The 27,234-nt window shown below is 41.1% G+C and overlaps 6 protein-coding genes across 6 annotated transcripts; 5 read left to right on the plus strand and 1 right to left on the minus strand.

The window, feature by feature from the left end:
- Positions 1 to 176: 176 nt before the first annotated feature.
- Positions 177 to 1,611, plus strand: K441DRAFT_544612 (NADPH dehydrogenase; the record flags this gene model as incomplete). Its single annotated transcript, XM_067642774.1, has 4 exons — positions 177 to 257; positions 320 to 451; positions 503 to 811; positions 874 to 1,611. 4 exons carry the CDS (start codon positions 177 to 179, stop codon positions 1,609 to 1,611), a joined length of 1,260 nt encoding a protein of 419 aa, XP_067507795.1.
- A 960-nt stretch (positions 1,612 to 2,571) lies between these two features.
- On the plus strand, positions 2,572 to 5,360 carry K441DRAFT_654360 (immunoglobulin heavy chain-binding protein, KAR2). The gene is made up of 6 exons (XM_067647677.1): positions 2,572 to 3,014; positions 3,064 to 3,173; positions 3,227 to 3,837; positions 3,892 to 4,455; positions 4,609 to 4,924; positions 4,980 to 5,360. The coding sequence occupies exons 1-6, from the start codon at positions 2,828 to 2,830 to the stop codon at positions 5,172 to 5,174; spliced, it is 1,983 nt and encodes a 660-aa protein (XP_067507796.1). The 5' UTR covers positions 2,572 to 2,827; the 3' UTR covers positions 5,175 to 5,360.
- A 1,317-nt stretch (positions 5,361 to 6,677) lies between these two features.
- Positions 6,678 to 7,564, minus strand: K441DRAFT_318505 (uncharacterized protein). Its single transcript, XM_067641153.1, has 2 exons — positions 7,033 to 7,564; positions 6,678 to 6,986 (listed from the first exon to the last, which is right to left on the minus strand). Exons 1-2 carry the CDS (start codon positions 7,437 to 7,439, stop codon positions 6,845 to 6,847), a joined length of 549 nt encoding a protein of 182 aa, XP_067507797.1. The 5' UTR covers positions 7,440 to 7,564; the 3' UTR covers positions 6,678 to 6,844.
- A 92-nt stretch (positions 7,565 to 7,656) lies between these two features.
- K441DRAFT_543946 (uncharacterized protein) lies at positions 7,657 to 10,057 on the plus strand (the record flags this gene model as incomplete). Its single annotated transcript, XM_067642756.1, has 3 exons — positions 7,657 to 7,725; positions 7,888 to 8,314; positions 8,367 to 10,057. 3 exons carry the CDS (start codon positions 7,657 to 7,659, stop codon positions 10,055 to 10,057), a joined length of 2,187 nt encoding a protein of 728 aa, XP_067507798.1.
- A 1,034-nt stretch (positions 10,058 to 11,091) lies between these two features.
- On the plus strand, positions 11,092 to 11,373 carry K441DRAFT_543901 (uncharacterized protein; the record flags this gene model as incomplete). Its single annotated transcript, XM_067642753.1, has 1 exon — positions 11,092 to 11,373. A coding segment is annotated over one exon (282 nt), but the record flags the coding sequence as incomplete, so codon positions are not given.
- Positions 11,374 to 12,683: 1,310 nt separating this feature from the next.
- On the plus strand, positions 12,684 to 14,448 carry K441DRAFT_604158 (aquaporin-like protein). Its single transcript, XM_067645331.1, has 3 exons — positions 12,684 to 13,474; positions 13,530 to 13,830; positions 13,889 to 14,448. The coding sequence occupies exons 1-3, from the start codon at positions 13,118 to 13,120 to the stop codon at positions 14,242 to 14,244; spliced, it is 1,014 nt and encodes a 337-aa protein (XP_067507800.1). The 5' UTR covers positions 12,684 to 13,117; the 3' UTR covers positions 14,245 to 14,448.
- The last annotated feature ends 12,786 nt before the right edge of the window (positions 14,449 to 27,234 follow it).

The raw sequence follows: 27,234 nt of genomic DNA on the forward strand, positions 1-27,234 counted from the left end.
GAAGAAACTCAACCGCAATCCGAGGATGTTCCGTGAAATTCTCGAGGCAAGTGGGAAGCCCGCTGGAGCCGAAGGCTTGCAGGTATAAAGTGTTTGTGCCCGCTATTTCACCTTACCCACATCGGTCTTTGAATCCCCTAGATATTCATAATTCTACCTCAAAACATCCGTGGAATATGGCTCCCCCTCATTCCCACCACGCCGTCGCGGAAGGTTGCTCAGAAGAAAAGTACAATGTCAACAGAGCGGCTCCTGGGGTGAGCTCATGTTATCTAATTTTACTAAGAATTGTATGCTTAGACTTCACTCCTTGGAGTAGATATCCTACTATACCCCTGCCCAGATCCCTCCTGCGGGCACTGCGCTTGGAATGAAAGAAGATGGCAAATCCATTCCTAAGCTGTTTACGCCGTTGAAGTTGCGGGGCTTGAAATTACATAATCGCATCATGGTGCGAGCCCCTCATTAATAGCTCACCGTAGGCAAGTTCTGATTTCTCCAGCTCTCTCCTCTCTGCCAATATTCTGCAGAGGATGGTCACCATACAGCATGGCACTTCACCCACCTCGGCGGTATCATACAGCGTGGACCCGGAATTTCTTTCGTGGAATCTACAGCTGTTACGCCGGAGGGAAGGATCACACCCGAGGATGGTGGTTTATGGAAGGACTCGCAAATTGAACCTCTCCGAAAGATTGTCGAGTTCGCACACAGTCAAAGCCAAAAAATTGGGATTCAGCTTGGCCACGCTGGTAGGAAAGCCAGCACGGTTGCACCATGGCTGTCAATGGGTGATGTAGCAAGTGAGGAGGTGTGTTCCACTCTCCCGACTTCTCTATAACGCATGGAGGCAGACTGCTAAACCTCTTGCAGCTCAATGGCTGGCCCAATAATGTCTACGCGCCCAGCGCAATCCCTTACAATGACAGACACGCCAAGCCAAAAGAGATGACGAAGGAGGATATTAAGAACTTTAAGAGAGCCTTTAGGGCGAGTGTCGAGCGTGCTCTCAAGGCCGGCTTCGATGCCATCGAGATCCACAACGCGCACGGCTACCTCCTCCATCAGTTCGTTTCCCCAGCCTCAAATAAGCGCACAGACGAATACGGTGGTTCTTTCCAGAACCGCATTCGGCTAACACTAGAACTCGTGGACCTGACGCGTGAAACCATCCCCGCGGAGATGCCGCTCTTCCTGCGCATCAGCGCAACAGACTGGCTAGAGGATACGGATATTGAGGGCTGGGACGTCCCTCAGACTGTCAAGCTTGCTCAGATTCTGGCTGAGCACGGAGTTGATCTGCTCGATGTGTCCTCTGCCGGCCTGCATGAGAAGCAGCAGATCAAGGCTGGTCCAGGCTACCAAGCACCTTTCGCCAAGGAAGTTAAGAAGGCTGTTGGCGACAAGATGGCCGTGGGAACTGTGGGAACGATCACAGAGGGTAATCAGGCCAACCAGCTGCTCGAAGAAGGATTGGATCTGGCGATTGCTGGACGAATGTTCCAGAAGAACCCGGGCCTGGTGTGGGCCTGGGCGGATGATTTAGGAGTTAAGGTTAGACAGGCTAATCAAATCAGGTGGGGCTTCGGCGGTAGAGGTTCAGGGATTTAGAGGAGCGAAGTTATGGCAAATGTGCCGGCGTCGATTTGCCATTCTTTTGGACCCCGCCCGTTTGCCGTGGATGAATCATAGCTACATTGACGAGACACAAGACGCAAGACACGTATGATGAATACGACTGTTATTGAACAATCAGAACAGCAGGCTGTACTGCAAAAAGCCTTGCACTGTGCATATTTACGTGCTGGCAATAACCCTAATATAGCTGCTCTGAAGCTATTTGCAGAACGCCAACGCTATGAAGGATTAGGGTTATTTCCTTCTCGCCGCAAATAAACTTGCGGTATGACTTCTGTCTACCTAAAAGCTTATTGAGTAATCACGAAAGAGTTATTCTTGCCCCATCTTGGAACTGCAGACGATTGGTGTGGAAGTCCGCGATCGGTAAGTAGAGGATACATCACCCTTTCATGCGAGGCTGAGAAAAGGACACTTGGAAGAAGCTCTGCGGCTGTTCCTGACCGCATGGACCAGCTCTTATTGTGGCGAGCGAACGGGGCTGTATCTATTGCTCGATAATGCATCGCAAGAACGCCTTATTTGTGAGAAATCAAAACGGGGTTTGACTTTTAAAAATAAAGAAAAATAAAAAAAGTTCAAATAACATGCAGTTTTTGTAAAGCATAGCTTGGTGTACAGCACTGGTAGAAAGGCCGAGGCTGAAAGCTGGAATTAAAGAGCGCTGGAATCACATATCGTGAAATGATGACCACCACTTATTTGCCGCGAGCAAAGCTATACGTGTTCACAAATCCCGGCCGGAATTGGGGCGTGGTTAGACTTAATTAGAAGCATCTCTGTGAGAGGCTCTTGGGGCTCTTGCTCAGCTTCGAAAGGACAAGTTGCGTTATTGAGAAGTGGCGCATGCGGCCTAGTGCTTAGCCTTTCCCGGCAGGCGGTGAGAGCTTAAGTGCGTCAAAATGCAACTGTATTCTGTTCAGAACTTCACACTCTGGCTACTTTTAAGTTCTCCCCCATAGCCTTTTCTCCCTCCCCTCTTCCTTCTCTCCCACACCACTTCTTCCACCACTTTTCTTCATTTCCACTTGTTGGTCTTGGGGACGTAGACCTCTTGTATTGTCCTATACCCATTCTTTGCTAGGCTCTTCGATAGAGATCGAGCATACTCACCTCCCTATTCGCATCACACATCTTCACGATGCCGAGGCGGTCAAGAGGCGGCGAGTCGTCGCGTTCGGCCTGGTCTATGGCCTTTTATCTTCTTCTCGTTCTATGCGGGGGCTTGATGCTCGCTTCGACCGCGAGGGCAGACCAGGAGCCGTTGAAAGAGAACCAAGTTACTGGGCCCGTGATCGGTATCGATTTGGGAACCACATACTCCTGTGTTGGTGTAATGAAGAATGGCAAGGTGGAAATAATGGTCAACGACCAAGGTATGTACTCTCAGCCGAGTTCACGGGCTGGAGCTGATGGTTTGGACAGGTAACCGAATAACGCCTTCATGGGTGGCTTTTACCGACGAGGAGAGACTTGTTGGTGATGCGGCAAAGAATCAGTACGCCAGCAATCCTCACCGGACAATTTTCGATATTGTAAGAATCCGTTTCTTCATCCTTGTAAGATACAAATCCTAACGTACTCGCAGAAACGCTTGATCGGACGTAAATTCGTCGAGAAGGAGGTTCAGGCTGATTTGAAGCACTTCCCATTCACCGTCGTCAACAAGAACGGCCAGCCCCGCGTCAAAGTCGATGTTCACAATGAGGAGAAGACCTTCACTCCAGAGGAGATTAGCGCTATGGTTTTGGGCAAGATGAAGGAGGTGGCAGAGAGCTATCTCGGCGAGACTGTCACCAATGCCGTCGTCACTGTTCCGGCTTACTTCAACGACGCTCAGAGAGCCGCTACCAAGGACGCCGGTACTATTGCCGGCCTCAACGTCCTCCGTGTTGTCAATGAACCTACCGCGGCAGCTTTGGCTTACGGTCTGGACAAGACTGATAAAGATGAGCGTCAAGTCATCGTCTACGATCTTGGTGGTGGCACTTTCGATGTTTCCATCCTCACGATTGACAACGGCGTTTTCGAGGTCCAAGCGACCGCTGGTGACACTCATCTTGGTGGTGAAGATTTCGATAACCGTGTCATCAACTACTTCGCCAAGAAGTACAACAAGGAGAAGAACGTTGATATCAACAAGGACCCCAAGACGATGGGCAAGCTGAAGCGTGAGGTTGAAAAAGCCAAGCGAACTCTGTAAGGATCACCCTCCCATTATTCTAATATTACAGTTGCTAATAATATGTACAGTTCTTCCCAGAAGACCGCCAAGATCGAAATCGAATCTTTCCACGCCGGTGAGGACTTCTCCGAGACTCTTACCCGCGCCAAGTTCGAGGAATTGAACAACGATCTCTTCAAGAAGACGCTCAAGCCCGTTGAACAGGTTCTCAAGGACGCCAAGATGAAGAAGAGTGACATTGACGATATTGTCCTCGTTGGTGGTTCCACCCGTATCCCAAAGGTCCAGGCTATGCTCGAGGAGTTCTTCGGCAAGAAAGCCCGTAAAGATGTCAACCCTGATGAGGCTGTTGCCTTTGGTGCCGCTGTTCAAGGTGGTGTCCTTTCCGGCGAAGCCAAAGCTGAGGGCCTTGTTTTGATGGATGTCAACCCCTTGACCCTCGGTATCGAGACCACCGGCGGTGTTATGACCCACTTGATCAAACGTGGCACGACCATCCCCACCAAGAAGAGTCAGATCTTCTCGACTGCCGCTGATAACCAGCCTGTAGTCTTGATCCAGGTCTACGAGGGTGAACGTTCGATGACCAAGGATAACAACCTGTTGGGCAAATTCGAGCTTACTGGCATTCCGTAAGTCCTCTTTACATCTCTAACGTGGGTGCAAGAGTTGGTGCGTTAAGTCGTGGCTGGAATAGGGTGGTTGGCGCTGCTGAATTCCGGCCACGACTTAGCGCACTAACCCTATTACCCACGTTATCTCACACATCCACTAATGTGCTTTAGTCCTGCGCCTCGTGGTGTTCCTCAAATCGAAGTCACATTCGAGCTCGACGCCAACGGTATCTTGAGGGTCAGCGCCGGCGACAAGGGAACCGGCAAGTCTGAGTCTATCACCATCACTAATGACAAGGGACGCCTGAGCGCTGAGGAAATCGAGCGTATGGTTGAGGAAGCCGAGAAGTACGCCGAGGAAGACAAGGCTACCCGCGAGCGCATTGAGTCCAGGAACGGCCTCGAGAATTACGCATACAGCCTGAAGAACCAGGTCAACGACGAGGAAGGTCTTGGTGGCAAGATTGACGAGGAGGACAAGGAGATTGTAAGACTCCCTTCTTCCCCTATATCAAAGGACACATGACTAACGTATGAAATAGATCCTCGAAGCCGTCAAGGAAACTCAAGACTGGCTAGAAGAGAACGCCGCTACGGCCACGGCCGAGGACTTCGATGAGCAGAAGGAGAAGCTCAGTGGCGTGGCATACCCCATCACCAGCAAGCTGTACAGTGGCGGCGCGGGCGGAATGCCCGACTACAGCGATGAGGAGCCCAGTGGCCACGACGAGCTATAAACGCTCTTATAGAAACAAAAAAAGCGAGGCTTCTGGGGTGGAAGAGGAGGCTTTGTAGTATAAAACTTATGGGTAGACCGGCTTGCACTTAGCATGCCTCTTCTGTTTTTTATTTATGGGATGCTTATTTGGCACACTCTCGGGTGGATGGGCGCGATTGGGGAGTTCAGCTAGTATAGCGTATGGACGAGAGCAGAGATGCGTGAATGAAAGTGGTTTTTATTAAATTAAAACTAGACCCTATGCTGTGCTATGCTGGATGAAGAGGCGTGATTATGACTATAATTGTAGTTGCGCTAGCCCAAATCCAAAACCGTTTGTATCATACAGTGCTTTCATATGTGTTTATTCAAGTCGCCTCAAACCTCATACCGTTTTCTCTAAGCCCGTCAAGCCTTCGAATATAATCCGGCAACCCACCCGTAATGCTATCGAACCAGTCACTAGTGTTCTTATTTCAATTTCGTGCATTTTTTCATCCGCTGTCCGAATGCCTTCTAGAACTACTTCCGTCACCGGTGTGGCGTTAGTATCGATAACGTGCACATTAGGCTTGTTAAACCGCTCACAGTAATCCGTTTGTAAAGACAACTGCTTTGCACCGAATTAGTGTGGCGGTTTCAATAGTGCCAGAATGTTGCGCTTCGCCGGATCGGTAATCCTCGCGCTGGTTTTATATGGGCCCGGAACCTGTATACTTCGAGATTCGCCGTCCCATCAGTCTACGTATCCGCATAGGAGTTTGCGAGGAAGCTGAAGCTGGCACCGGTTATGAGGACGGAGAAGGGGAAGTGTGGATGTGGATTTGGATGTGCTTGGGGGTTGAGGGGCGATTGTTGTTTGCATTGGTGCTGATGCTGCGGTGGTGGGATGTGAGATGGATAGGTAGAGGAAAGGGAGTGTGCTACAATTTCAGAATCGAGAGGACGAAGCTTGGGAGTAGCTTAAGGAAACGACAAAGCAGTCTTAATTGAAGGAACAGTATAGTATAGAAGCATTAGGCAGGCAAGTCTAGGAGCTCTCTCGTCCTTTTTAAGCAAGAACAAAGCTCTCACGCTGTGTATGAGTTCGCACAAATGCACAGTTCAGCGCAACATTTATGACTAGAACTACGAAAGGTATGTATGCAGCGTAGAAGAAAATTTCCTGCTGTTTAAAAAGAAGCAGTGCATAGTCAAATGTAATTTAGTTATTGTACCCGACTTTATACGATTGCGTCTTGGGATATATCATGGTTGATACGTGGACAGTGGCGCAACTACAACATGTTCATTTCCTGGTAGATATTCGGCGTTGTTATTCGGCATTATTACCCAGAAAGGAAAGAAAGCGGTAAGACCAGAAGATGGCTAAATGATGGTAGAACAGAGCAGCGTGAGCAGATGCCCTCGGATGATCTGACCGAGAACTAATGGATAACCGTGAAATGCGGGTTGAGACACGGCGCTTTATCGAGAGACCTGCACACTCAAAATCAACCTGCGCAACGTGATGACTGCATACTCTTTCGACAAAATCGTGATCGCTGGATGTGCGTCTTCGATGATATTTGGTAGTATTCATAGGAGGAGCTTCGAGTCGTCATGGGCGTCTCAAGTAACAGCAATCACCAGGGTACCAATTAACACCCATGCCAGTCTGAAGCGGCGGATACACAGGAACAGGTCTAGTCATTGCTTAATCGGTCGGCGGGTGGCTTTTAGCCTTCTCGCAGCAAGCTTGATTGGCGTTGAGTGGGCCGCCCATGCGACCTTCTCAAACGCGGAGTTGAGCGGTCGGGTCTTTGCCAGCCGCCAGCTGCAGGGATGAATGCTGTCCAACATGAGCAAAGTACAGTGATCGTAAAAGGACATGTTACCAATAGATGCCCTGCACTCTTGTTTGGTTTCTTGGCTGCCTCGCATTTGACCCTTCATTTGTATTGCAATCATTGTGATACCCCAATCGTTCGCCCGTTTCGCGCCCGTCACTTCCACTCCATCCAGCTGTCGCTCTATTCACAAACACGCTCACTAATTTCGCCATTGCTCGGTCTTGTAACCTTTGGGCCATGCCGCCGTGCGCCATCTGATAGTTGATAAAACACGCCCGGACATTGTGCGCATCAGACGTCCCGCGCTCTAGGAATCCCACTCGCGTCATGCACCTTCCTAATATTCCCGACTCGGACTTAGTGTGAGACCTCATACACTCCCTAGACACGCGCTTCAGCCTCTTCTCTTGGGTCCTCAAGGATTTCACTCCGACCAATTCTTTCACCAACATACCCGCTGGCGGTGGACAGCTGGGCTGTTACTACAGAGGCCAGCACACCGGCACAGCAATTGCGGCTTCCCGACCGCGACCTCCTCTTAAGACTACGCGTCTTTGTCGCTCATTCCATCTATTACCTCGAGAAACGGCTCCAGCTGGTCTGGCACAATTCCGAAGGTGGTCGTAGACTTAGGACGTCTACTTTATTTAATACATTACAGCAGTCAACATGGACTGTTGTGGAGGTGACAGGGAGAAAGGTGTCAAGGTGACCGAGGAACAGAAGTGGGATTATATCGTATGTGGAAGCTCAATTCTTCTTTATCCTTAATTTCCTGGATAATAGGCGCTGCTTCACACAAGTTGTGACTTTCAATCTCGACGGTAGATCGGGAGCCGCATTACGCTAGAGCACAAATCTCTTCGCTCGATCGATTGAAAGCTTACTAACTACCTCTAGACACTTTCAGACTTCAAATCAACATCCTGCATCGCACCATTCTCGTATGCCTGGTTGTGGATACTTGTCATAACTTCCATTGCCGTCTACATAGCCGATGCATTCACTGCAATCAATCTTCTAGCCTTCAACAAGTGGTCCAGCCAGATTAAGCCAGCAATTCCTTTCGACATCGCCAAATGGATCTTCACCATCTGTATCATTCTATCCTATGTACTACTTGCATTGGAATGGCTCCGAGCCATTCGGGTTATTCGTGCAGGCGGTGTTGCCGAGAGCTATCTTGACCCTCTTGCCGTCATCTTGCAGAGTATCCGAATGGGCAAAAACGGACAAGGATGGAGAAGATTTCTCGTCTTTGCTGAGTTAACAATGAGCAAGAAGGGCGTTGATTATATTGCCCTTTTTGTCTACTTTCAATTCAAAGGTATGTTGGCATCGCGAACAGCATGTAGGTTTCATGCTAATCCGATTTGTAGGAGCTCTTGTCATTGTTCTTGCCGAAGGCCCGAGAGTAGTTGTTAATGCTCTCACATTATGGGCTGTTATGAGAGCCGATTTGATACCTGAGGGCAAAAATGCTGCCACAGACGGTCACTCCTCATTTCAACAATTTTGGATCAACGTGGATCTTCTCGCCCAACGAAATAGGGAGGAAGTAATCATTTACTTCACCATGTTATTCACACTTATTGTCTGGGTCATATCCGCCATATCACTCATTGTTTCTGTCATACTTTACATACTCTTCCTCTGGCATTATATTCCGAGCTCAGATGGAAGACTGTCAATCTACTGCCGCCGAAAGGTAGATTCAAGACTTGAGAAGATTGTTAGTGTGAAAGTCAGGAAGGCATTGGAAAAGCAAGACGCAAAACGCAGAAAGGAAGAGCAGGAGGCCATCAAGAATGGCGATCGGCCAGGCCAAGTCCAGCGTGTACCAACACTACCAGTACTTTCAGGTTCAGATGACGATAAGGACTCGATCTACTCCTTCGGAAAAGAGAACAACGGCTCGCTACCGCCATACTCATCACAACCTCCAAGTCGGACGAACACGATGAGCACTAATAGAAGCGGCACGTCAAGACAACCTACTCTTCCATCATTCCCGGAATATGCTAAGAGACCTCTGCCTCCAACCCGATCGGATACCCAATCCTCAGCATTCTCCAACGCCAGCTACACCTCCAACGCACCACTACTCAGCCAAGCAGGTTCGATGGGATACGGAGAACCCGGTCGCGGCTCGCCCGTCCCCCAAATGCCGCCCTTAGACCGCAACGGCGAGTACTTCTCGCGCCCACCTCCGAACCGCAGCATGACGGGCGATTTGCAAGGTCCCCAGCGTCCCTACTCCCCGATGCCTCAGGGCGCGCCTTCTCGCCTCAACACCAACACAGACTTCAACTCCCCCTCCGGCCGCAACTTCCCGCACCTCATCAGCCCGCTCTCCGCAACGCACGACCCGCGCACCGGAGGGCCCTCTCGCCAGAACACCGGCTTCAGCGCCAGCAGCCGCCGCGCCCCAGGCCCGTCCCGCCTCGCCGACCCAACTTTCTCCCCGTACGACCAGCAGCACGTGCCGGCTCATGGCCCCGCGTATGAAATGAGCCCCGTTGAGATCTCGCCGCTCGGTGCGCCCGCAAGGTTGTATGATTATATGCAGAACCAAAGTCAGGCCCAGAGCCAGGCGAGGGCCCAGAGCCCGTACTACGGCGCGGACGACTACGACCCGTTCCGCTCTGCGACGCCCGTCCACCAACAGCAACCGCAGCAGCGGCGGCGTGGCGCCACATCCCCGCCGCCCAGTCTTGTCCCGGGCAACCCCAGCAACCCTAGCAATAGTGACGGGAACGGCAGGGGGTATGTTGTTTTCAATCCCTCGCGCAACGCGACGCCGGTCGCGAATCCTGGCGCCGCGTTGCCTGCGGTCCTGCAGTCGGCGATCCAGCGCCGCGAGGCGTCGAATCCGCTGCCGGGGCGTGGGCCGGGGAGTGTCCTGCCGCAGCGCAGTGCTACGGCGCCGATTGTGCAGCCGGGGTGGGTGGGGCAGAGCCAGGGCCAGGTGAGGAGCGCGACGGTGGGACCTGGGGGCGCGGCGGGACGGAGGGGCGGGGTGGGTGGGGGGCATTGGCAGGGTAGGCCGACGGGGAGTGAGGAGTGGTAGTAGGCTTCGGTGGGGTGGAGGGAGGTTATGAAGAGATGAAGGGAGGTTATGAAGAGATGAAGGGAGGTTATGAAGAGATGAAGGGAGGTTATGAAGAGATGAAGGGAGGCTGCTATGCATTCACGTGGCGCTTTTCCTCTCGCTATTCTCCCCTTTTAAGATATCCAATTGCTTCTTTTCCGCTATCACGAGCCAGCGTGGATGCTGTGTGCACCGCTTTTTTGCTTGTGAGCCGCTTTTCTCCTGCTCATTGGGCTCGCAGAGGTCTAGTACATCCCCCGCACGGCCCCAAAAGTTCTTCCGGCCTACGCATAGATTTCTCAGGCCGTAACCCACGCCTATGACGCATACGTTTGGCTTACCATAGGCGGTAGAGCCTTTACTTTCACATGCACCATCACACGCACGCGGCGTGGACGCGGGGCAGATGCGATATGCACGTGATCTTGGTGGGGTGGCGATGTAAGATTGTCTACCAAGATACGCCGTGCGGGGTAAATCTATGCCTATACGTCTACGCCACCAAGGGCTTCAGAGCCTTGGGAGATCTATGCGATAACCGACGCATAGAAGCCCCGGTTTTTTAAGCTTTGAGGGATTGTTCCGAACCCCCATCGGGCGAGAACGCGACGTTGCAATGGCCCTTGAGCGTCTAGTCGACTTGCCCGGTGGCGACTTTCCATACCCGCATAGTGTGGTCATAGGATTCCGACACCAGCCAGCTGCCATCGGGCGAGAACGTGACGCTACTGAGCGAGTCTGGCTCGTGTCCTGACAGATTCTTCTATCCCTTCGGCCGGTGATGTCACCAGCCGAAGGGATAAAGCTCATGTCCCTCCACTCGTCTTTTGGTTTAACCTATTTTCAATCTGCATCTATCCTCACGAACGGCTCCTAATACCTACAGCCAGCCCTCTGCAGTTGTCCCACCACCTCATATAATACATCCAATATGTAGATATTCGTTAAAACGCGTACGGTACCCCACCTCTTAATAGCTACTTGTTAGTCCACGATAGTACGTGTTACTAACATATCTCGGCCTAGTCACTGGAAAGACCATCACCCTTGAGGTCGAGTCCTCTGATGGTATTGAAAACATTAAGAGCAAGATTCAGGATAGGGAGTGCATTCCTCTTGATTTCCAGCGCTTGATCTTCGCCGGCAAGCAGCTGGAGGAACTAACATTTACCAGACTGCCGGCGGGAAAGACCCAACGACACCACCACGATCACTCTCAGGGTGCCACCCAGGGACGCCTCCGTCAGAACCGTCAGGGAAATGATCGCAGACGCAATGGGAATGAGTCGCGATGATTGGCAGCTGGTCAGGTTGTATTTCGACGGTTCTAGCCTCCGGGCCGGTCACAACCTGTCGCACTATCACATCCAGAGCGGTGACACGCTCACGTTCCGGATTGAGCGAGGCCAGGCCAATAACGGTCATTGACGCTGTACGAGTTGAATGGTGACACCTGGCGACAAGTATGGGGAAGGAATCTGCATGGGTCGGGTCTTTTGCAAGCTCAGCGCTAATTGGCTTGTTGCCTGTTGTTAGACTTTGTAAGGTGGACCTTCAAGTGAATGATCTTAGATACAATAGAAAAGCTGTCAGGGGACATTGCAGGCAGGGGCTGTGAAGCGTGATTGTAGGAACAAGATAGATTATAGAGGAGACGAATCCTTAAGGAGGTAAGACCTCTGGGATCGAGGTTATCTCATAAATCAGACGCTCCGCAGAAGATTCATTCCGGTGACACGGGATAACGTAACTGCCACCCCAACTAGCCAGCCACCCGATCGAGCCACCCCTGGGCCCAGCTCTCGTATGCACGGACTCTCACCCAAATTGGTCAATTTATTAATACTATCCAAAAAGATCGGTCTGTAGAGGTAGTTCCTTCAACACCTTCTTCGCGAAGCCTACTTTACCACGTAAAGCCGCATTACGTTCCCTTCTAAGAGCCTCTTCTTGCTCCTTCTCCTCCCATTCTTGGTTCCTTTAAAGAGCCTCTTGCACTGACGAAACTCGTGCCTTACCATATGACGTCTTTTCCTTTCCTTAACGCTGCCTCTTCTGCTTCTCTATCTCCGTATTCATGCGCTAAAGTACAACTTTATTTGCAAGGGTTCTTAAGGTAAGATCCCGTAGATTATGCAAAGCTTTAGAACGTAGGGGTGTAGCACCTTGTATAACTAAATTAATAACTTTATTAATATTCTCTCCAACGGAAGGCGATATAGGAATATTAACTCGAATACCGTCTTTATTTGTAGCTTGGTAGATCTCTAAAAATTCTTACTTTGTAATAGCCAAGGCTCCATATAGTCAGGTGGTTGGTGGCGAATTTTGGGGCGTTGCTGCCTTAAATGGGTCCAGCTCCAGTCGTAGATTTCAAATGTCTTCCCTTTGATATTGTCAACTGTACGCCAATTATTGAACCAATTAATGAAATTTGAGGAATGCAGTCTAAAGAAATTATCACATTTACATGCAGATTGTAGAAGTGCATCATCGGCACAACTAGACGTTCGACGATCCTAGCGCGCCAACTCGGCACGCCACCTCCGTCATCAATCATCGACTGATAACTTTATTTTCCCCCAGGATCGCTTCAACGCGAACCCTGCGAAGATCATACTCACATCAGACCTTCTAAATTCCCTTAGGGCGTCGTCCGTGTGGCCTTATCGGTGAGTTCGAGACGCCGGCTTCATCATAGGAGCGCCACGTAGCCCTTTCATTGGAGGTGCTCATGTTGCAGCATTAAAGGCAGTATTACACATCATGTTTATTGGAGTCCGTGGGAGGTGCGGAAGACGGGGTCCCCTCCTTGGGCTTCTTTTGACAGCTGCTCCCTCTAAACGCCACCTTCGTAGCCGGGCATATTTGCGTATTTAACGGGTTAATCCAACCTTCCTCTCTTTATTTTCTTGCTGTCTTTAGTTCTCGTTGAGCTCTGTACGTTTATCGGCGCTATTCGGATCCTTAATCTGGTTTTTAATTTCTAAACTTTTCTCCCGTCGCGCGTATTCTCTATTGGAGGCTTCGTCTTTCGCGATGCGTCAAAACGTCCTGCCTTTCCATAAAAAGGATTTCGACCCCAACAACGAAAATGAACGGGGGCAACATCACCCCCTACCATTTCTCTCAAACCGTGCTCGTAATGAGATAGTTGCGTTTGTGGCAGAGTTTGGGGGCACATTTATGTTCCTATTCTTTGCATTTGGAGCAACACAAGTCGCCAATGCTGCAGCTGTAGTAGCAAATGGTGCAGGAGGACAGCAGGAAAATCACTCGATAACACAAGCACCCAATACTTCAGTGCTTCTCTTTATCAGTCTTGCGTTTGGTTTCTCACTCGCAGTTAATGTCTGGATATTCTTTAGAATTAGCGGAGGGCTGTTTAACCCTGCAGTACGTCCTATTTCTATACTAAAGGAAAGAAGCATAATCTAACCGTTTATTCTAGGTAACCCTCGGCCTCTATCTCATTGGGGCCGTTAATCCTCTTCGAGCCGTTCTCTGCTTTATCGCCCAAATGCTCGCCGGCATGGCCGCCGCGGGCGTGGTCTCTGCAATTCTCCCCGGCCCACTTAACGTATCTACCTCTCTTGGAGGTGGCACAACTATTGCGCAGGGCGTCTTTCTCGAGATGTTCTTAACCGCCGAACTGGTCTTTACTATCTTTATGCTTGCAGCTGAGAAACATAAAGCTACGTACCTAGCGCCAATCGGAATAGGGCTATCACTTTTTATAGCAGAAATGACAGGTAATAACCCCCTTAGCACCCTACTTACTTTCTAGCCGACTAACTCCATCCCCCTTAGGCGTCTTCTTTACCGGCGGTTCCCTTAATCCCGCGCGTAGCTTCGGCCCCTCCGTAGTAACACACTTCTTTAACGGATACCACTGGATCTACTGGATTGGGCCGTTTATGGGCACGCTGCTCGCCGTCGGCTTCTATAAGCTGATGAAGACGGTTGAGTACCAGACGGTTAACCCGGGACAGGACTTTAATGACCACGAGGCCAAGCTCTTCGAACCCCCTCCCGTCCCCGCGACGGCGGAGGAGGTGCAGCGACCGAATGTTGCGGCGATTGCGGCCGAGGAGGCGGTGCGGACGGCGAGTCTGGGGGATCGGGTGGATAGGGAGAAGTTCCAGCATGCTGATACGCTGGGGTAAGGTTAGGTAAGATTTCGGAGGTTAGCGGAGTGGGCGATTTATAAATGAGTGGTTTGTAATATTATATTTAGCACTAGGGTAAGGTCCGCGGTAATGCCAGGTATAGAAAAGTAAATTGATTAAGGGCTTTGTTTAGGGACTTAAGCTACTATTACTAGCTTGTTTCTTAACAGAATTTAAATTACGTAGTAAATTAACTTGCCTATTACTCGTTATTTTAAATAATCGCGATATTTTCTAGAACGATAATAGGCCTCTCTACTAATTTAACGTCGTAATTAGAGTATATTTTGGGCTGTATAGGTCGTCTATTTAAAATCGATAAGAGGATATATATTACCAATTGTCTTACTAGGTATGTAATTATTAAAGGCATTAAAAGACGGCAGCGAGATCTTATAGTAGCCTCTCTACGTTTATTAACTCGCTTTAGGGTCTGTATTTAATATAGTTGTAGATATATTTATAAGAGTATTGGTAAAGGGGGTATTTAATTTTGGGTAGAGACTTAGTGCCTTAGATAAAATAATAGACTACACCTACTGTAGCACCGTCTAATCACTTATCTAATCATTTTCTGGAACTTAGATAAACCGCCTTAGTTCGTACAATTACCCAACTCGCACGATCACCTAACTCGCACGATTTTCTAACTCGCACAATTACCTAGCTTATAAAATCTCCTAGCTCGCACGATCGCCTAGCTATAAGATCTCCTAGCTCGCATAATCACCTAGCTCTCACGATTACCTAGCTCGCACGATTACCTAGCTCGGACGATTACCCAGCACGACCTTCAGCTCGTAAGCCTAGTTCGCACAACCCTCCCTGCTTAAACTAGAGCGGAGAATACTTATTCATCCTAGTGCGTAATTAATAATTCACGCCCAGTACGTAATTGGTAAGAAAAATGTTAGGAAAATACTAGAACTAGAAAAAAAAAGAAATATATAAGTCCTAGATCTAGAAATATTAACGAAGTTCCGATACAAAGACCTCTATAAACCCTATAACAACCTAAACCCCCTTTATATATACTTAGAGAAGTTCCTATATAAATAGCCCTATAAGTATAGCTATAAGTTTAAGCCTCCTCGCGTAACCTAACTACCCCTTCTTACTATACTGGAATAGATAAATAACCTCTATATATAATAAGTGGAGAAATAATTTAAATAAAAAGAAAACACTATAAAATAGTATATTTATATTCTTAAGGTATAAATCTATAAGTACCGTAGTTTTAAATACGACTAATAGTTACTAAGGTGGTATACGTTCTTAGTCTATAAGAAATTTAAAAAATCCTAGGTCGTTAGTATAGATTTACCTTCTATTATTGCTTTAAGGTAGTAAATAAATTTATCTAATAAAAGGTATAGATTGTCGTAAATACTTTATAACTTACTACAAGTTAAGTGGGTAGAGACTTTAGTAGAAATAGTAAAATATTATTTTATTTCGTAATAGGCTAAACGAAAAAAGATTACGGACCTTATATTAGCAGTAGTACGACTACTAAGAAGAGATATAAATAGGTTAGTTAAGATAGTATAAAAGGCGCTAGAACCGATTAAGCTATAAAACAAGGGGTAACTAAGTTATATGGCTAGTTACGTTACAAGTTCGGAACGTAGAAACGTAGAAACGTAACATACTGACGTATTAATGCACTAACGTGCTTAGTATATTTCTTAGGCGCAGTATTATATATTTAAAGGACCACAGTCCCTATTTAAATAGTTCTCTTCTTTATAGTAAATCTTAGAATATAATTAGAGTTAATCTATTAAGTAACCACTCTACTAGTTATATTATTATTATTAACTTATTAGTTACCTATATACCTAGCCTATTAATAAGTTTACCGTAGTATTTCCTATAAGGCTTTATTATATATTTACTACCTAGTTATAGTATTAATAAGTTAAGTAATATGTCACTAAAAGCACTAGTTATAACGCCATTAATAGTAGTAACCACATTAAGAATAAGTGGGAATACTAGTATATAGGATACTAACTTACAGCTTATTACAGTAGGTTAATTACAAGAAATAGTTAATTAATTAATAGATAATAATTAAATACTTAAAGAACGAATTAATAGAATCAGAGTAGTAAAGGTTAAATTACTATCGGTTAAGCGATTCTTAGAAGAGAAGTTAAAGCTTAAGGGATTTTTAGTATAAATGCGCTTTAAGGTAATATAAGAGAGTACAAAGCTCGCTATATTAATAGACTAAGTAGTCTATACAGAATTATTTCTAATAAAAAGAGCACTTAAGTGTTTCGAATCTTATCTTATTAAGATATAAAAGCATAGAAACATAACTACTAACCTAGAAGTTAAGTATATGTTCTTAAGCTAGAAAGGATTCACAAGCTAACTTATATAAATATTTGGGGACTTAAAAGCAATAATTATAGTAAAATAAAAGCTTTAAAATATAGTATAATAAACCTTAGCAATTAAGTATATAACGTAGTTTTAAATACTAGCTATATAGGTTAAGTAAAATAATAAGGCGCTTATAGTATAGTATAAGTAAGAACTTAAAGCGAAAGTCTAGAATGTAATTATTCTAATAAAAGATACGGATATACTTAGGGAACTTATAAATTAAGTAATTAAAATTAATAATAGAATCTATTAAAGAAAACAAACTAAGAAAGAATAAAATAGAGTTTTATAGTTATATAAGGCGCAAGGCACGTAACAATATAGTTAGAGTTAAAAACTATAAAATAGCGGACTAGAGCTAATAGACCTAAGCGGTACTAAAGAATCTAAAAGATAAAATAAGAAACTATAAAAACCTAAAGATTAAAAATTAAGTAATTATAGGACTAAGAAGCAGAGGCTAAATTAGAAATCTTAATAGCAAAAGACGTTTAGGCAAACTCTATAATAAGAAAAATGGCTTAAAGAAGAAACTTATATAAACTATAGAAAATAAAGTTATTTCGCTAGAGACTATAGAAGTGGTTAGAGTTACTATATAGTAAAGGAAATAAGACTAGTAAATAATATATATATATAGAGAAATAAAAGAGTGTTTAATTAATAGTTTTGCGTTTTACTATAATAACGCATTCTAAGTTTATAAGAATGCTAAGTATAGTATAAGCTATTAGCTATAAGAGCCTAAAGTTAAAAGGACTTTAGGGTATAAGAGAGTTAGATAAAGAATAAGATTAACTTTATAAACTAGATTAGAATAAAGACGGTATATACGGCTAGTAGTTAACAGAGAAAGTTCTTATATACTAGTTTTACTAAGCAATAAAATCTAAAAATTAAGATAATTAGACTATTAGCAGTAATTATAAGAAGAAATAGGCGACTAACTAAAAGTATATAAAGCTTGAATACGTAATAAAGGTAGAGAATAATTCCACTATAGAACAAGAAATATTAGTAGGGGTTAAGACTCCACTAATAATGGTTCTAAAAGAGTCCTCTATATACGCCTATACGCGTTTCCTGCTTATATAAGCAGACACCTCTTTTATTCGGTCTCCGTAGTAACTACTTTAGTATCTGTAGATATAGGCCTATATTCCTTATAGTTAGATTTAATAGATTTATTTATTCATTCTAATATTATTTAGTTTATTAGGTTATAAGCACTCGTTACTACCAAGCTATAACGTTAGAAGATTAACACCTTACCATAGGTTGCATTAAGGGTTACTATACCTATACTAGGTTATATCTTACTGCTCTATATTTAACGCCTTACTATAGGCCGTATTAAAGGTTACCACACCTATATACAAAGTCATTTTTTATTATTAAATTTACGCGTTAAATTTGTTTTTTTTACGCATTAAAATTCGACTGTTTACGCGTTAAATCCTTTTATTTACGCGACGCTATAGGTAAAAACTATCTAGGCATTTAAAGCCTTAAGAAAGATGGTTTAAATTAGCACTAATATTAGACGCAGCTTAGCACGTACCTGTATAATAAGGGCCTTCTATATATTATTTGGGAAGATATAGGCCTACCCCTCTACCTAAAGCTCTAGGAAGAGAAACCCATAATATCTATTAATTAAGTACTAAAAGATACTAACAAGGAGGAGCGAGATAAGATCCTTAAGAGGTCTTAAATTATTGCGGATACTAATAATTTAATTTGCTTAACTAATAAGGCACTCTCTAATAAGTATAATAAGGAAAACGGCAAAGTCTGTTTAGTTATCCTTAGTATAATTAATAATAAGATCCTTACTACCTTAGAGTATAAGCAGACGGTAAAGGACTATATTAATTACCTTAAGCAGACGTTTAAGGCCCGTAGCTTAATCTATAAGGCCAATATATAGGAGACTTTTATTAAGCTCCGTTTTTAATTAAACTAAGTAATTACTACTTTTTCAAGCCGTTGCTAAGAAGCGGTTTAAGGAATTAAGCAGGTAAAGCTTGCCCTAGATAACATGATTATTAACTATTAATTTATTAACGCCGTTAATAAACACTTCCCTATATAGGCTTAAATCCAATAAGACAAGATCCGCAATAGCCATACAATTTTACTACTTTAATTAATCGCTGACCTTACTAACGAGACTCGGCAGAAGGACTTACCTAAGAGCTTTGCCTTAGTTAATAAGCCACTAGGTAACCCCGGTTAAGGACGTGGCAATAGTTATAGTCGCAGCAATAGTCGCGGCGGAGGCGGGGGAGCTGGCCGTGGTGCCTTATTAGGTAATTAGGGCCCTATTAAGGATGCTTTAAATAAATATAAATAGTATAAGCTAGGCTATCTAGGTGGCGAGGAAGGCTGCTAAATAAAGTATGCTTACTTAAGACCCGAATAGTGGAGACCTAGAGAGAAACGACCTCCGCGCTTAGGTAATAAAGTAGCCTTAAATATAAATAAGGCCTCTAAGGGGACATCTAATCGCCCCTTTTAAGCTACTAATTTGGTAACTAGATCAATCTTTACTATATAGGTTATTGGGCTAGCAGCTATAGCTTTAGGAATAAATATTAAGAACTCCTAGATAGCTAATAGTTAAATATTTATATAGGCAATAATATTAAGAAGTTTATCTAGTATAAGAAAATTAAACCTATCTAAATTTAGACAGGAGGAGGCCTAATAAAGGCCATTGGCGTTAGATTAGTTAAGCTTATAGTCGCCCAAACTAACTACTTGGCCTATATAATTATATTTACCAAAGTATATTACTATCCTAACTTCTTTATAAATATTATCTCGCTTAGTGTTCTATAAGAGAAGGGAGCCTTCTTTAACGGTCTCTATAATATAATTAACTTTATTAAAGATTAGGCAGAAATAGCCTATATCCTATATATTAACGGACTTAATACGTTTATACTAGTAGATAACCCTATAGAGGTTCCTTTTATAATAGCTCTAGCTACTATATAATCGCGCCTTTATAAAAAAGGCGTGCTTACTAAAGCTACTATAAAGACTTAGTATAAGAGACTATAACACCTTCCTCCTTTTTAAATATGTCTCCTCGCTAGAAGTATAAAGGGGATTATAGTTACTAAGGATAAGCCATTTTACTATAACGAAGCCTTGTAGGAAATACTACGGTGGACTTGTTAATGGGCTGGGTATGTAGGTATAGAATAGTTAACAACGTAAACATAACTAGTGGAGTAGTTGCCTAACAGATTAACTCTAATTATATTCTAAGATTTACTATAAGGAAGAGAAACTATCTATAAAGACCGTGTGTCCTTAAATATATAACTCCTCTCTATAATAAAGAGTTCAGTACGTCGGTACGTTAGTACGTTAGTACGTCGCGTTCCCATATTCCTACGTTCCTACGTTCTAAACTTATAACATAACTAGCTATATAACTTAGCTACCTTTTATTTTATAGCTTAATTAGTTCTAGCTCCTCCTATACTATCTTAACTAACCCATTTATATCTGCCCTTAGTAGTCGCACTACTACCAATATAAGGTCCGTAACACCATCCCCCTCCTCTTTATCTTTGTCTTTAAAGATATCTCCTATCTCTAAGTCGTTTATTAGAGGTATAGCATTCCCGTCTTTAATTTAATAACCTTTATTATTTCTAATGCCTCTTATTAAATCTTCTGCGTCTAATTATTATAACTAGCTGGTGACGTTTATTCTGTTACTTAGTAAAGTTATACCGTTCTATTCTTGTTATATAGAGAAGAAGTTAGTATATATTACAATCGCAGCTCCATTTAGTTGCTAACCTTCTTTTTATGCTAAGTATACTCGAGCGAATATGCGGTTGTCCTATAACGTTTAATCTATCTCTAACGCTAAGTATATACGTCTTATTATTCTCTATAACCGTCTAGTTCCCTATTTAATCTCCTTTAGGGTTACGCGTGTTAGTAGCGGCTAAAAGACTAAAGAGTAAGCTGGTTAAGGCCCTTGCTAAGGTTTAGCGTTATTCTAATAAGGCGTCTTAGGCTCTAAAAGCTTAACTAGATACTTATACTCGCCTAAGCCGTTTAGTAAAAGTGCGTAAAAAGGTACGCTTAAAAGAGCTTTATTTAGTAGAGTAAGGTCTATCCAAACTTAAGGCTAAAGAGGCTAAAAAGGATTCTAATTAAGAAGAGGCGGAAACAGTTTATACGCTGGTGGTGGATCCTTTAGATAATCTAGCTTATCTATTACCTTTAACTAATCCTTTTATTTTAGGCTCTTTCTTAATATTACCTAACCTATTTTCTTCTAATATTCCTATACCTTTCCTATAGTATTCTTTAAATTCTATAGTAGTTCCTAGGTAGTTTTATCATAGCCTATTTACCTAACTTTATACTATATTTTATTGTTAACGTCCTTATAACTAATAATCCTTAAAACTTATTATTTATCTTCTTCTTATCCTCTATACGTGTCTTCTTTATAAATTGGTAGCTTAATATTCCTATATACTAGCTCTAGCATCGCGATATGCTGTATAGGGTAGATCTTTATCTTAGCTAGTAGGTTAACTTAAACGTAACTAGTAAAATTCTCTATATAATTTTAAAAGGTCCTAGTCTAACGTGGTCCAACTTCTTGCTTAGTTATTAACTCTTAAAATTTTTATATAGTAGCTATACTATATCTCACTCCTTAAAATCTGGTCCCTTAGATCTCTTAGCGTTATAGTACCTTTTTATTTTCTTTTATACCTTTTTTACTAATTCTATAAGGTCTATATAAAGATTTATTAGTATCTTTATCCTTTCTTTAGCTGTACTACTTATTTTCTTTACTTATTGTAGTAACAATGATGTTTTTAGCTTATACCCGTAATTTGCCTTAAATAGTAATATACCTATTCCTTTTTATGGTGTTGCGTTATATATAAACTATATAATTGGTAATAGTAATACCTAATTATTCTGTATATAATTAATATAATATCTTAGATACTATTCTAGCGTCTAATTTAGTCTTTCCGTTTAACTATCCGTTTGCGGGTAATATACGGTAGAAGTTACTACTCTAACTCCTTATTCCGCTAAGAATACCTCCTAGAATACTGTTACGAATCTTAAATCTTTATCCAATATAATCTTGCTTAGTGCTTTATATCTTGCGAATACTTCTTTAATATAGATTCTAGCGATATCTTCTGCTAAGATTTCTTCTATACATGCTATAAAGTAGCCCTATTTAGTTAACTTATCTACTATTACTAAGATTACGTTATGCTCCTATTTGGTAATAAGGTCTTTTAACTTTAGTAACTTAATAATAAAGTCCTATAATATGACTTCCTATAGTCTTTCTAGTATTTTAATAGGTTGTAGCCCTCTATATAGCTTATGCCTTATTAATTTATTCCTTTAGTAATCTAGATACTCCCTTATTACTTTTCTTATAATATTTTAGATTTTATTAATAATGTATTCTTCTTAAAGTCTTAACACTAAGCCTGTTGCTCCATTATGTCCTTAAGTTATTCCCTTATAGAAGTCTTCTATAAAATGCTCTGCTATGCTCTTTAGGATATACTTTATTTCTTAATTTTTGTATATATCTATCTATAGATCTTCTAGCTATACTTCTAGAATTCTTTATACCTAAAAGCTCTCTGGTATTTTATAGATTCTTTTTAGTTTATTATCCTCTTAAGTTGCTGCTAGTTTAGGGTAATTGTATCTAATTAATCCGTCCTTATTTTTGCGTAGCATTGCTTCTAATAGTTTTTCGTTATTTTATAGTTTAGCTTTCCTACTAAGTATATCCGCTCTTACGTTTTTAGTTCCTTTAATATACTAAATCTTAAAATAGTATTCTGCAAGTATCTCTGCCTATTTAACTTATCTATAATTAAGTTCTTTTGTTATTAGGAACCCCGTTAGGTTCTTATAATCTGTCTTAACTATAAATGGTTTTTCTGCGCCTTATAAGAATGCTCTCTATTCCTTAAGTACTATAACTATACCTAATAACTCCTTGTTATAGACGTTATAGTTTAACTCTAGTAGTATTATCTTTTAACTATAGTATGCTACTAGATGCTATGCGTCCTTATACTTCTATAGTAAGTATACTCCTAGTATAAAGTCTAATACGTTCGTTTCCATAACTGTATTTAATCCTGGTTAATAGATTTTAAGAATTAGTTCTTAGGTAAATAACTCCTTAAGTTTTTTAAACAACTTCTTTTATTTGTCCCCCTATGCCTATAGTTCCTCTTTCTTTATAAGCTTAGTAAACGGTTTAATATTCTTTAACTATTATACTATAAACCTTCTGTAGTAGTTGCAAAACCCTAAAAATAACCTTAACTATATTACATTCTCTGGTTCTTACTAACTTACTATAGCTTTAATCTTCTTTAGGTCCATTCTAATATAACCTAGTTTAATAATAAATCTAACGAAATCGGTCTTCCTTATAAAGAACTCGTATTTCTTAATTTCTACTAGCATCTATTCTTCTTATAGTCTCTTTAAGACCTATTTAACGTATTCCCCATATTCTTCCTTAGTTATTAAGTAGATAATAATATCGTTAAGGTATATTATAATAAACTTATTAAGGTGTTCTTCTAATACGCTATTAATTTGTTTCTAAAATATTACTAGTATATTTATTAACCTAAATTATATAACTAATGGCTTATATAGTCCTTCTCTTAACCTAAAGGCTGCCTTCTATTTATCGCCTTCCTTAATTCTAATCTAATGGTACGCCTATCTTAGATCTATCTTTATAAAGATTTACACGTTGCCTATCCTATCTTAGATTTCGCTAATTAAGGGTAAAGGATACCTATCCTTTTAAGTAATGCTATTTAACTGTTTGTAGTTAATATATAACCTAAGTTTTCCGTTCTTCTTTAGTATAAATAATACTAGATAACCTACTAATAATTGCGATAGTCTAATATATCCTTTTTATAAGTTTTTTTTAAATAAACTCTTTAAGTGCTCTTAACTCCTCTTAAGTAAGCTTATAGATTAGAAAGAACCTTAGACTTATTTCTAGTTCTAACTCTATCTTATAGTTCCATGCTATATAATCTACTAGCTTTTTACTTTTTAGACTCTATAGCTTCTTACTATATTTATAGTATCTTTTTAGTATATAACTTAAGCCTCGCTTAGTCTCTTTATATATTACTCTAACTTAGTACTATACTAACTTAGTCTGCTATTATATCTTATGGTATTAAGTATCTCTAATATTAACCTAACCTATAATCTAATTAATTTTTAGGTTGTATTCCTATAACTAAAGCATTCCTAATACTGCTTTATCCTATTCTAATAGTAGGATATTAAAAGATATCTGGATTTATCTCCCTTTAATAGTTATCTAAATTAGTCCTATTTTAAGGTTAATAATCCCTCCTCTATAGGCTATTGGATCTCCTAAAATTATAACTAATAGGTAAAGTTGCTCCTTTTATCTATAAGGTAATCCCATTCTTTTAACTGCTGCTAGTAAGATATAGTTCCGCGTTGCTCCACTATCTATTAATACTTTAAACTACTAATCTTACCACTTAACTTATAAATTTAGGTGTTATTCTTAAATTCCTTTAAGGGTTTAAGGCTCTACTACTAGCTCCCTCTAGTTCCGTAGGCCTCTACTTTTCTTAACTATTAGCTACTTAATCTATATACACTTAGCTTACTCTTTAGCTAATACCTAGTTCGTTTTTTGTCTTTAATATACTATAGATATATATTCTCTAGGCATTCCCACTACTATTATCTATCTACGCATTCTTCCGTAAGGAATCTTCTTAGTTAAAGTATTAAGTCTTCTAACTCCTAAACTTTTACTAAATGCTAGCTATGTATATACTTAGCATTTCTATACTATTACTTATCTAGCGCCTAATATATCCTTATAGGGTACTTCCAATTCTTTTTTTTTTTTTTTGGATTTTTATGCATTTTGTATATATTATCTACGCATATAATTTATAATAGCGTATAGTATGCTAGGTGCTTTAGGTTAACTCTTAACTTATCTTTATCTTTAAGTTTAAACCTTTATTGTGCTAATCTAAACGCTATAACTTTATTCGCGGGTACTAAGATACGTCTCTTACTTCTTTAGTCCTTTAATTATTCCTCTAGATCCTTTAACGTTATAATTAAGGCTCCTTTAATATAAGTTATAGCCTTCTCTATAATTAGATGGTCTTGGATAACTTATTTATTTAACCACATATAGAAATCTTCTTACTTATCGTTGTGTCGCTGTCTATACCACTTTTAGTATAGCTGTTAGAGTGTGTACGGCTTATCCGTAAGAAAGTATCTTCTTATTACTATATTATAATAGCCTTTTATATGTCGTTTTTTGAACCTAGTAGGGATCCTTAAATCCTCTTCATCTTCTAGTTCGGTAAGCCATTTGGCTCTTAGTGTGCCTACCCTAGGCCTATTAGTAATTCTTTATATAGGTGCTCTGTCCCTTATATAACCTAGTATACTAGATCTCTAGTCTAGTTTCTGTTTTTACTATATAATAATTCTTTGTCTAAACTCCTCTATGGTTTCTTTTGGTTTGCGTCTTATAGATAGATCTTTAAAGTCTTCTTATTTTTTAATCTTAGTATTAACATTTTAATCCTATTGCTAAGCCTTGCTCGCAATTTCTTTAATAGTCCTTATCCTAGCGTTAGAATCTTAGTCCCATAGGATTCTTAATCTTAAGCTTGCTTCTATCTTAAGCTTAGCTCCTACCTTAGTCTAATTAGGTTTCTTTAGTGTTCTTATCTCGTCTTAAGAGTCTTAAATCTCACTTATCTTATCTTAAGAATCTTATGCCTTTGGGAAACTTCGTCCTAAGCTTATTTATATATTACTGAACTAAGCCATTACTCTACTCCATCGGTTATCGTCTATTGTGGGTCCTTAAGCGTGTCCCATCCCGTCTTAGAAATCTTAAGCGTCTTATATTTCTTCCTAAGAATCTTAAGCCTTTAGCCTTTTGCCTTTATTAAGTGCCAAAGTAGTTTACTGTCCTACTTCTCTTGCGTCTTATAAAGCAATAGATATTATATCTAGTGGGGTCTTAATCCCTACTGACGTTCCCTATTCTATAGTGGAATTGTCCTCTACCTCTTATATAACATCTCTAAGGTCTATATACTCCTAGTAAGCTGCTTTTATTACCTTATCGTTACTAAATATTTTACCTATATTAAATTTATTATCCTTAATATCCGATCTGCGAACTAGTTCGTTAGTTCCTCTAAACTCTATTAATTTTAGCTCTTATAGCTAATAGCTTACGCTATACTTAGCGCCCTTATAAATTTAGCATACGTTATTATAATAAAACGTAAAACTGTTAATTAAACATTCCTTTATTTCTCGCAGTATACTATTATTCCTCTATACATATATGTCGTCTACTAGTCTTATTCCTTTTACTATATAGTAACTTTAACTACTCTTATAGTCTTTAACGTAGTAACCCTATTTTCCGCAATTTATATAAGCTCCTTTTTAAACTATTTTTCTTATTATAGAGTCCGCCTAAACGTCTTCTATTACTAAGATCCCTAGTTTGGCCTTTGCTCTTTAGACCTTTAATTACTTAATCCTTATTCTCTAGGTTTCTATAATTTTTTATTCTATTTCCTAAATTCTTTAGTACTACTTAGGTCTATTAGCTCTGCGCTATACCATAGTTTTTAACTTTAACTTTATCGTTATATACCCTGCGCCTTATATAACTGTAAAACTCTATTCTAACCCTTCTTAGTCTGCTCTCTTTAGTAGATCCTATTATTAATCTTAATTGCTTAATTAATTAAATCCCTAAGAGTATCCGCATCTTCTATTAGGATAATTATATCCTAGACTTTAGCCTTAAGTCCTTATTTATACTGTAATATAAGCGCTTTATTATTCTATTTAACCTATATTACTAATATTTAAAACTACGTTATATACTTAATTGCTGAAGTCCTTTATACTAGGTTTTAAAGCTTCCTTTCTACCGTAGTAGTTGCCTTTAGGTCTTTAAATATTTGCATTAATTGTTCTATAAACCCGTTCTAACTTAAGAACATATACTATACCTCCTAGTTAATAGTTATTATGCTATACTTCTGTACCTCCGTAAGGTAAGGCTTAAACCACTTAAGTGCCCTTCCTATTAAGAATAATCCTATGTAAGCGACTTAATCTATAGGCGTTTCTAGTTTAACTCCTTCCTACGTAACCTTAAAGTGCATTTATGTAAGAAATCCCTTAAGCTTTAACTTCTCCCCTAAGAATCGCTTAATTAAGGGTAACTTAACCTTAGCTGCTCCGATACTATTAATTCTTTCTTTAAGTATCCTATTATTGTCTGTTAATTAATTAACTATTTCCTATAGCTATCTAATAGTAACTAGTTGCGAGTTAGTATCTGCTATACTAGTGTTATTACCTAATCCTAAGGTAGTCGCTGCTGTTAACGCTGTTATAGCTACTGCTTTTAGTAGCATATTATTTAACTTCTTTTACTGTAACCTTAGTAGTAAATATATAATA

Source organism: Cenococcum geophilum (assembly GCF_001692895.1).
Source record: "Cenococcum geophilum 1.58 unplaced genomic scaffold K441scaffold_7, whole genome shotgun sequence".
NCBI classification, from domain to species: domain Eukaryota; kingdom Fungi; phylum Ascomycota; class Dothideomycetes; order Gloniales; family Gloniaceae; genus Cenococcum; species Cenococcum geophilum.

Bases quoted from the DNA above. Each gene is read 5' to 3' on its own strand.
- K441DRAFT_654360 (XM_067647677.1), top strand. From the start codon at position 2,828: ATGGCCTTTTATCTTCTTCTCGTTCTATGCGGGGGCTTGATGCTCGCT. The intron at 4,456-4,608 runs GTAAGTCCTCTT...AATGTGCTTTAG, and splicing joins TTCGAGCTTACTGGCATTCC to TCCTGCGCCTCGTGGTGTTC. The intron at 4,925-4,979 runs GTAAGACTCCCT...CGTATGAAATAG, and splicing joins ACGAGGAGGACAAGGAGATT to ATCCTCGAAGCCGTCAAGGA.
- K441DRAFT_318505 (XM_067641153.1), bottom strand. From the start codon at position 7,439: ATGTTGGTGAAAGAATTGGTCGGAGTGAAATCCTTGAGGACCCAAGAG. The intron at 6,987-7,032 runs GTAACATGTCCT...CATGTTGGACAG, and splicing joins AGAGTGCAGGGCATCTATTG to CATTCATCCCTGCAGCTGGC.
- K441DRAFT_604158 (XM_067645331.1), top strand. From the start codon at position 13,118: ATGCGTCAAAACGTCCTGCCTTTCCATAAAAAGGATTTCGACCCCAAC. The intron at 13,475-13,529 runs GTACGTCCTATT...CGTTTATTCTAG, and splicing joins GAGGGCTGTTTAACCCTGCA to GTAACCCTCGGCCTCTATCT. The intron at 13,831-13,888 runs GTAATAACCCCC...CATCCCCCTTAG, and splicing joins TTTTATAGCAGAAATGACAG to GCGTCTTCTTTACCGGCGGT.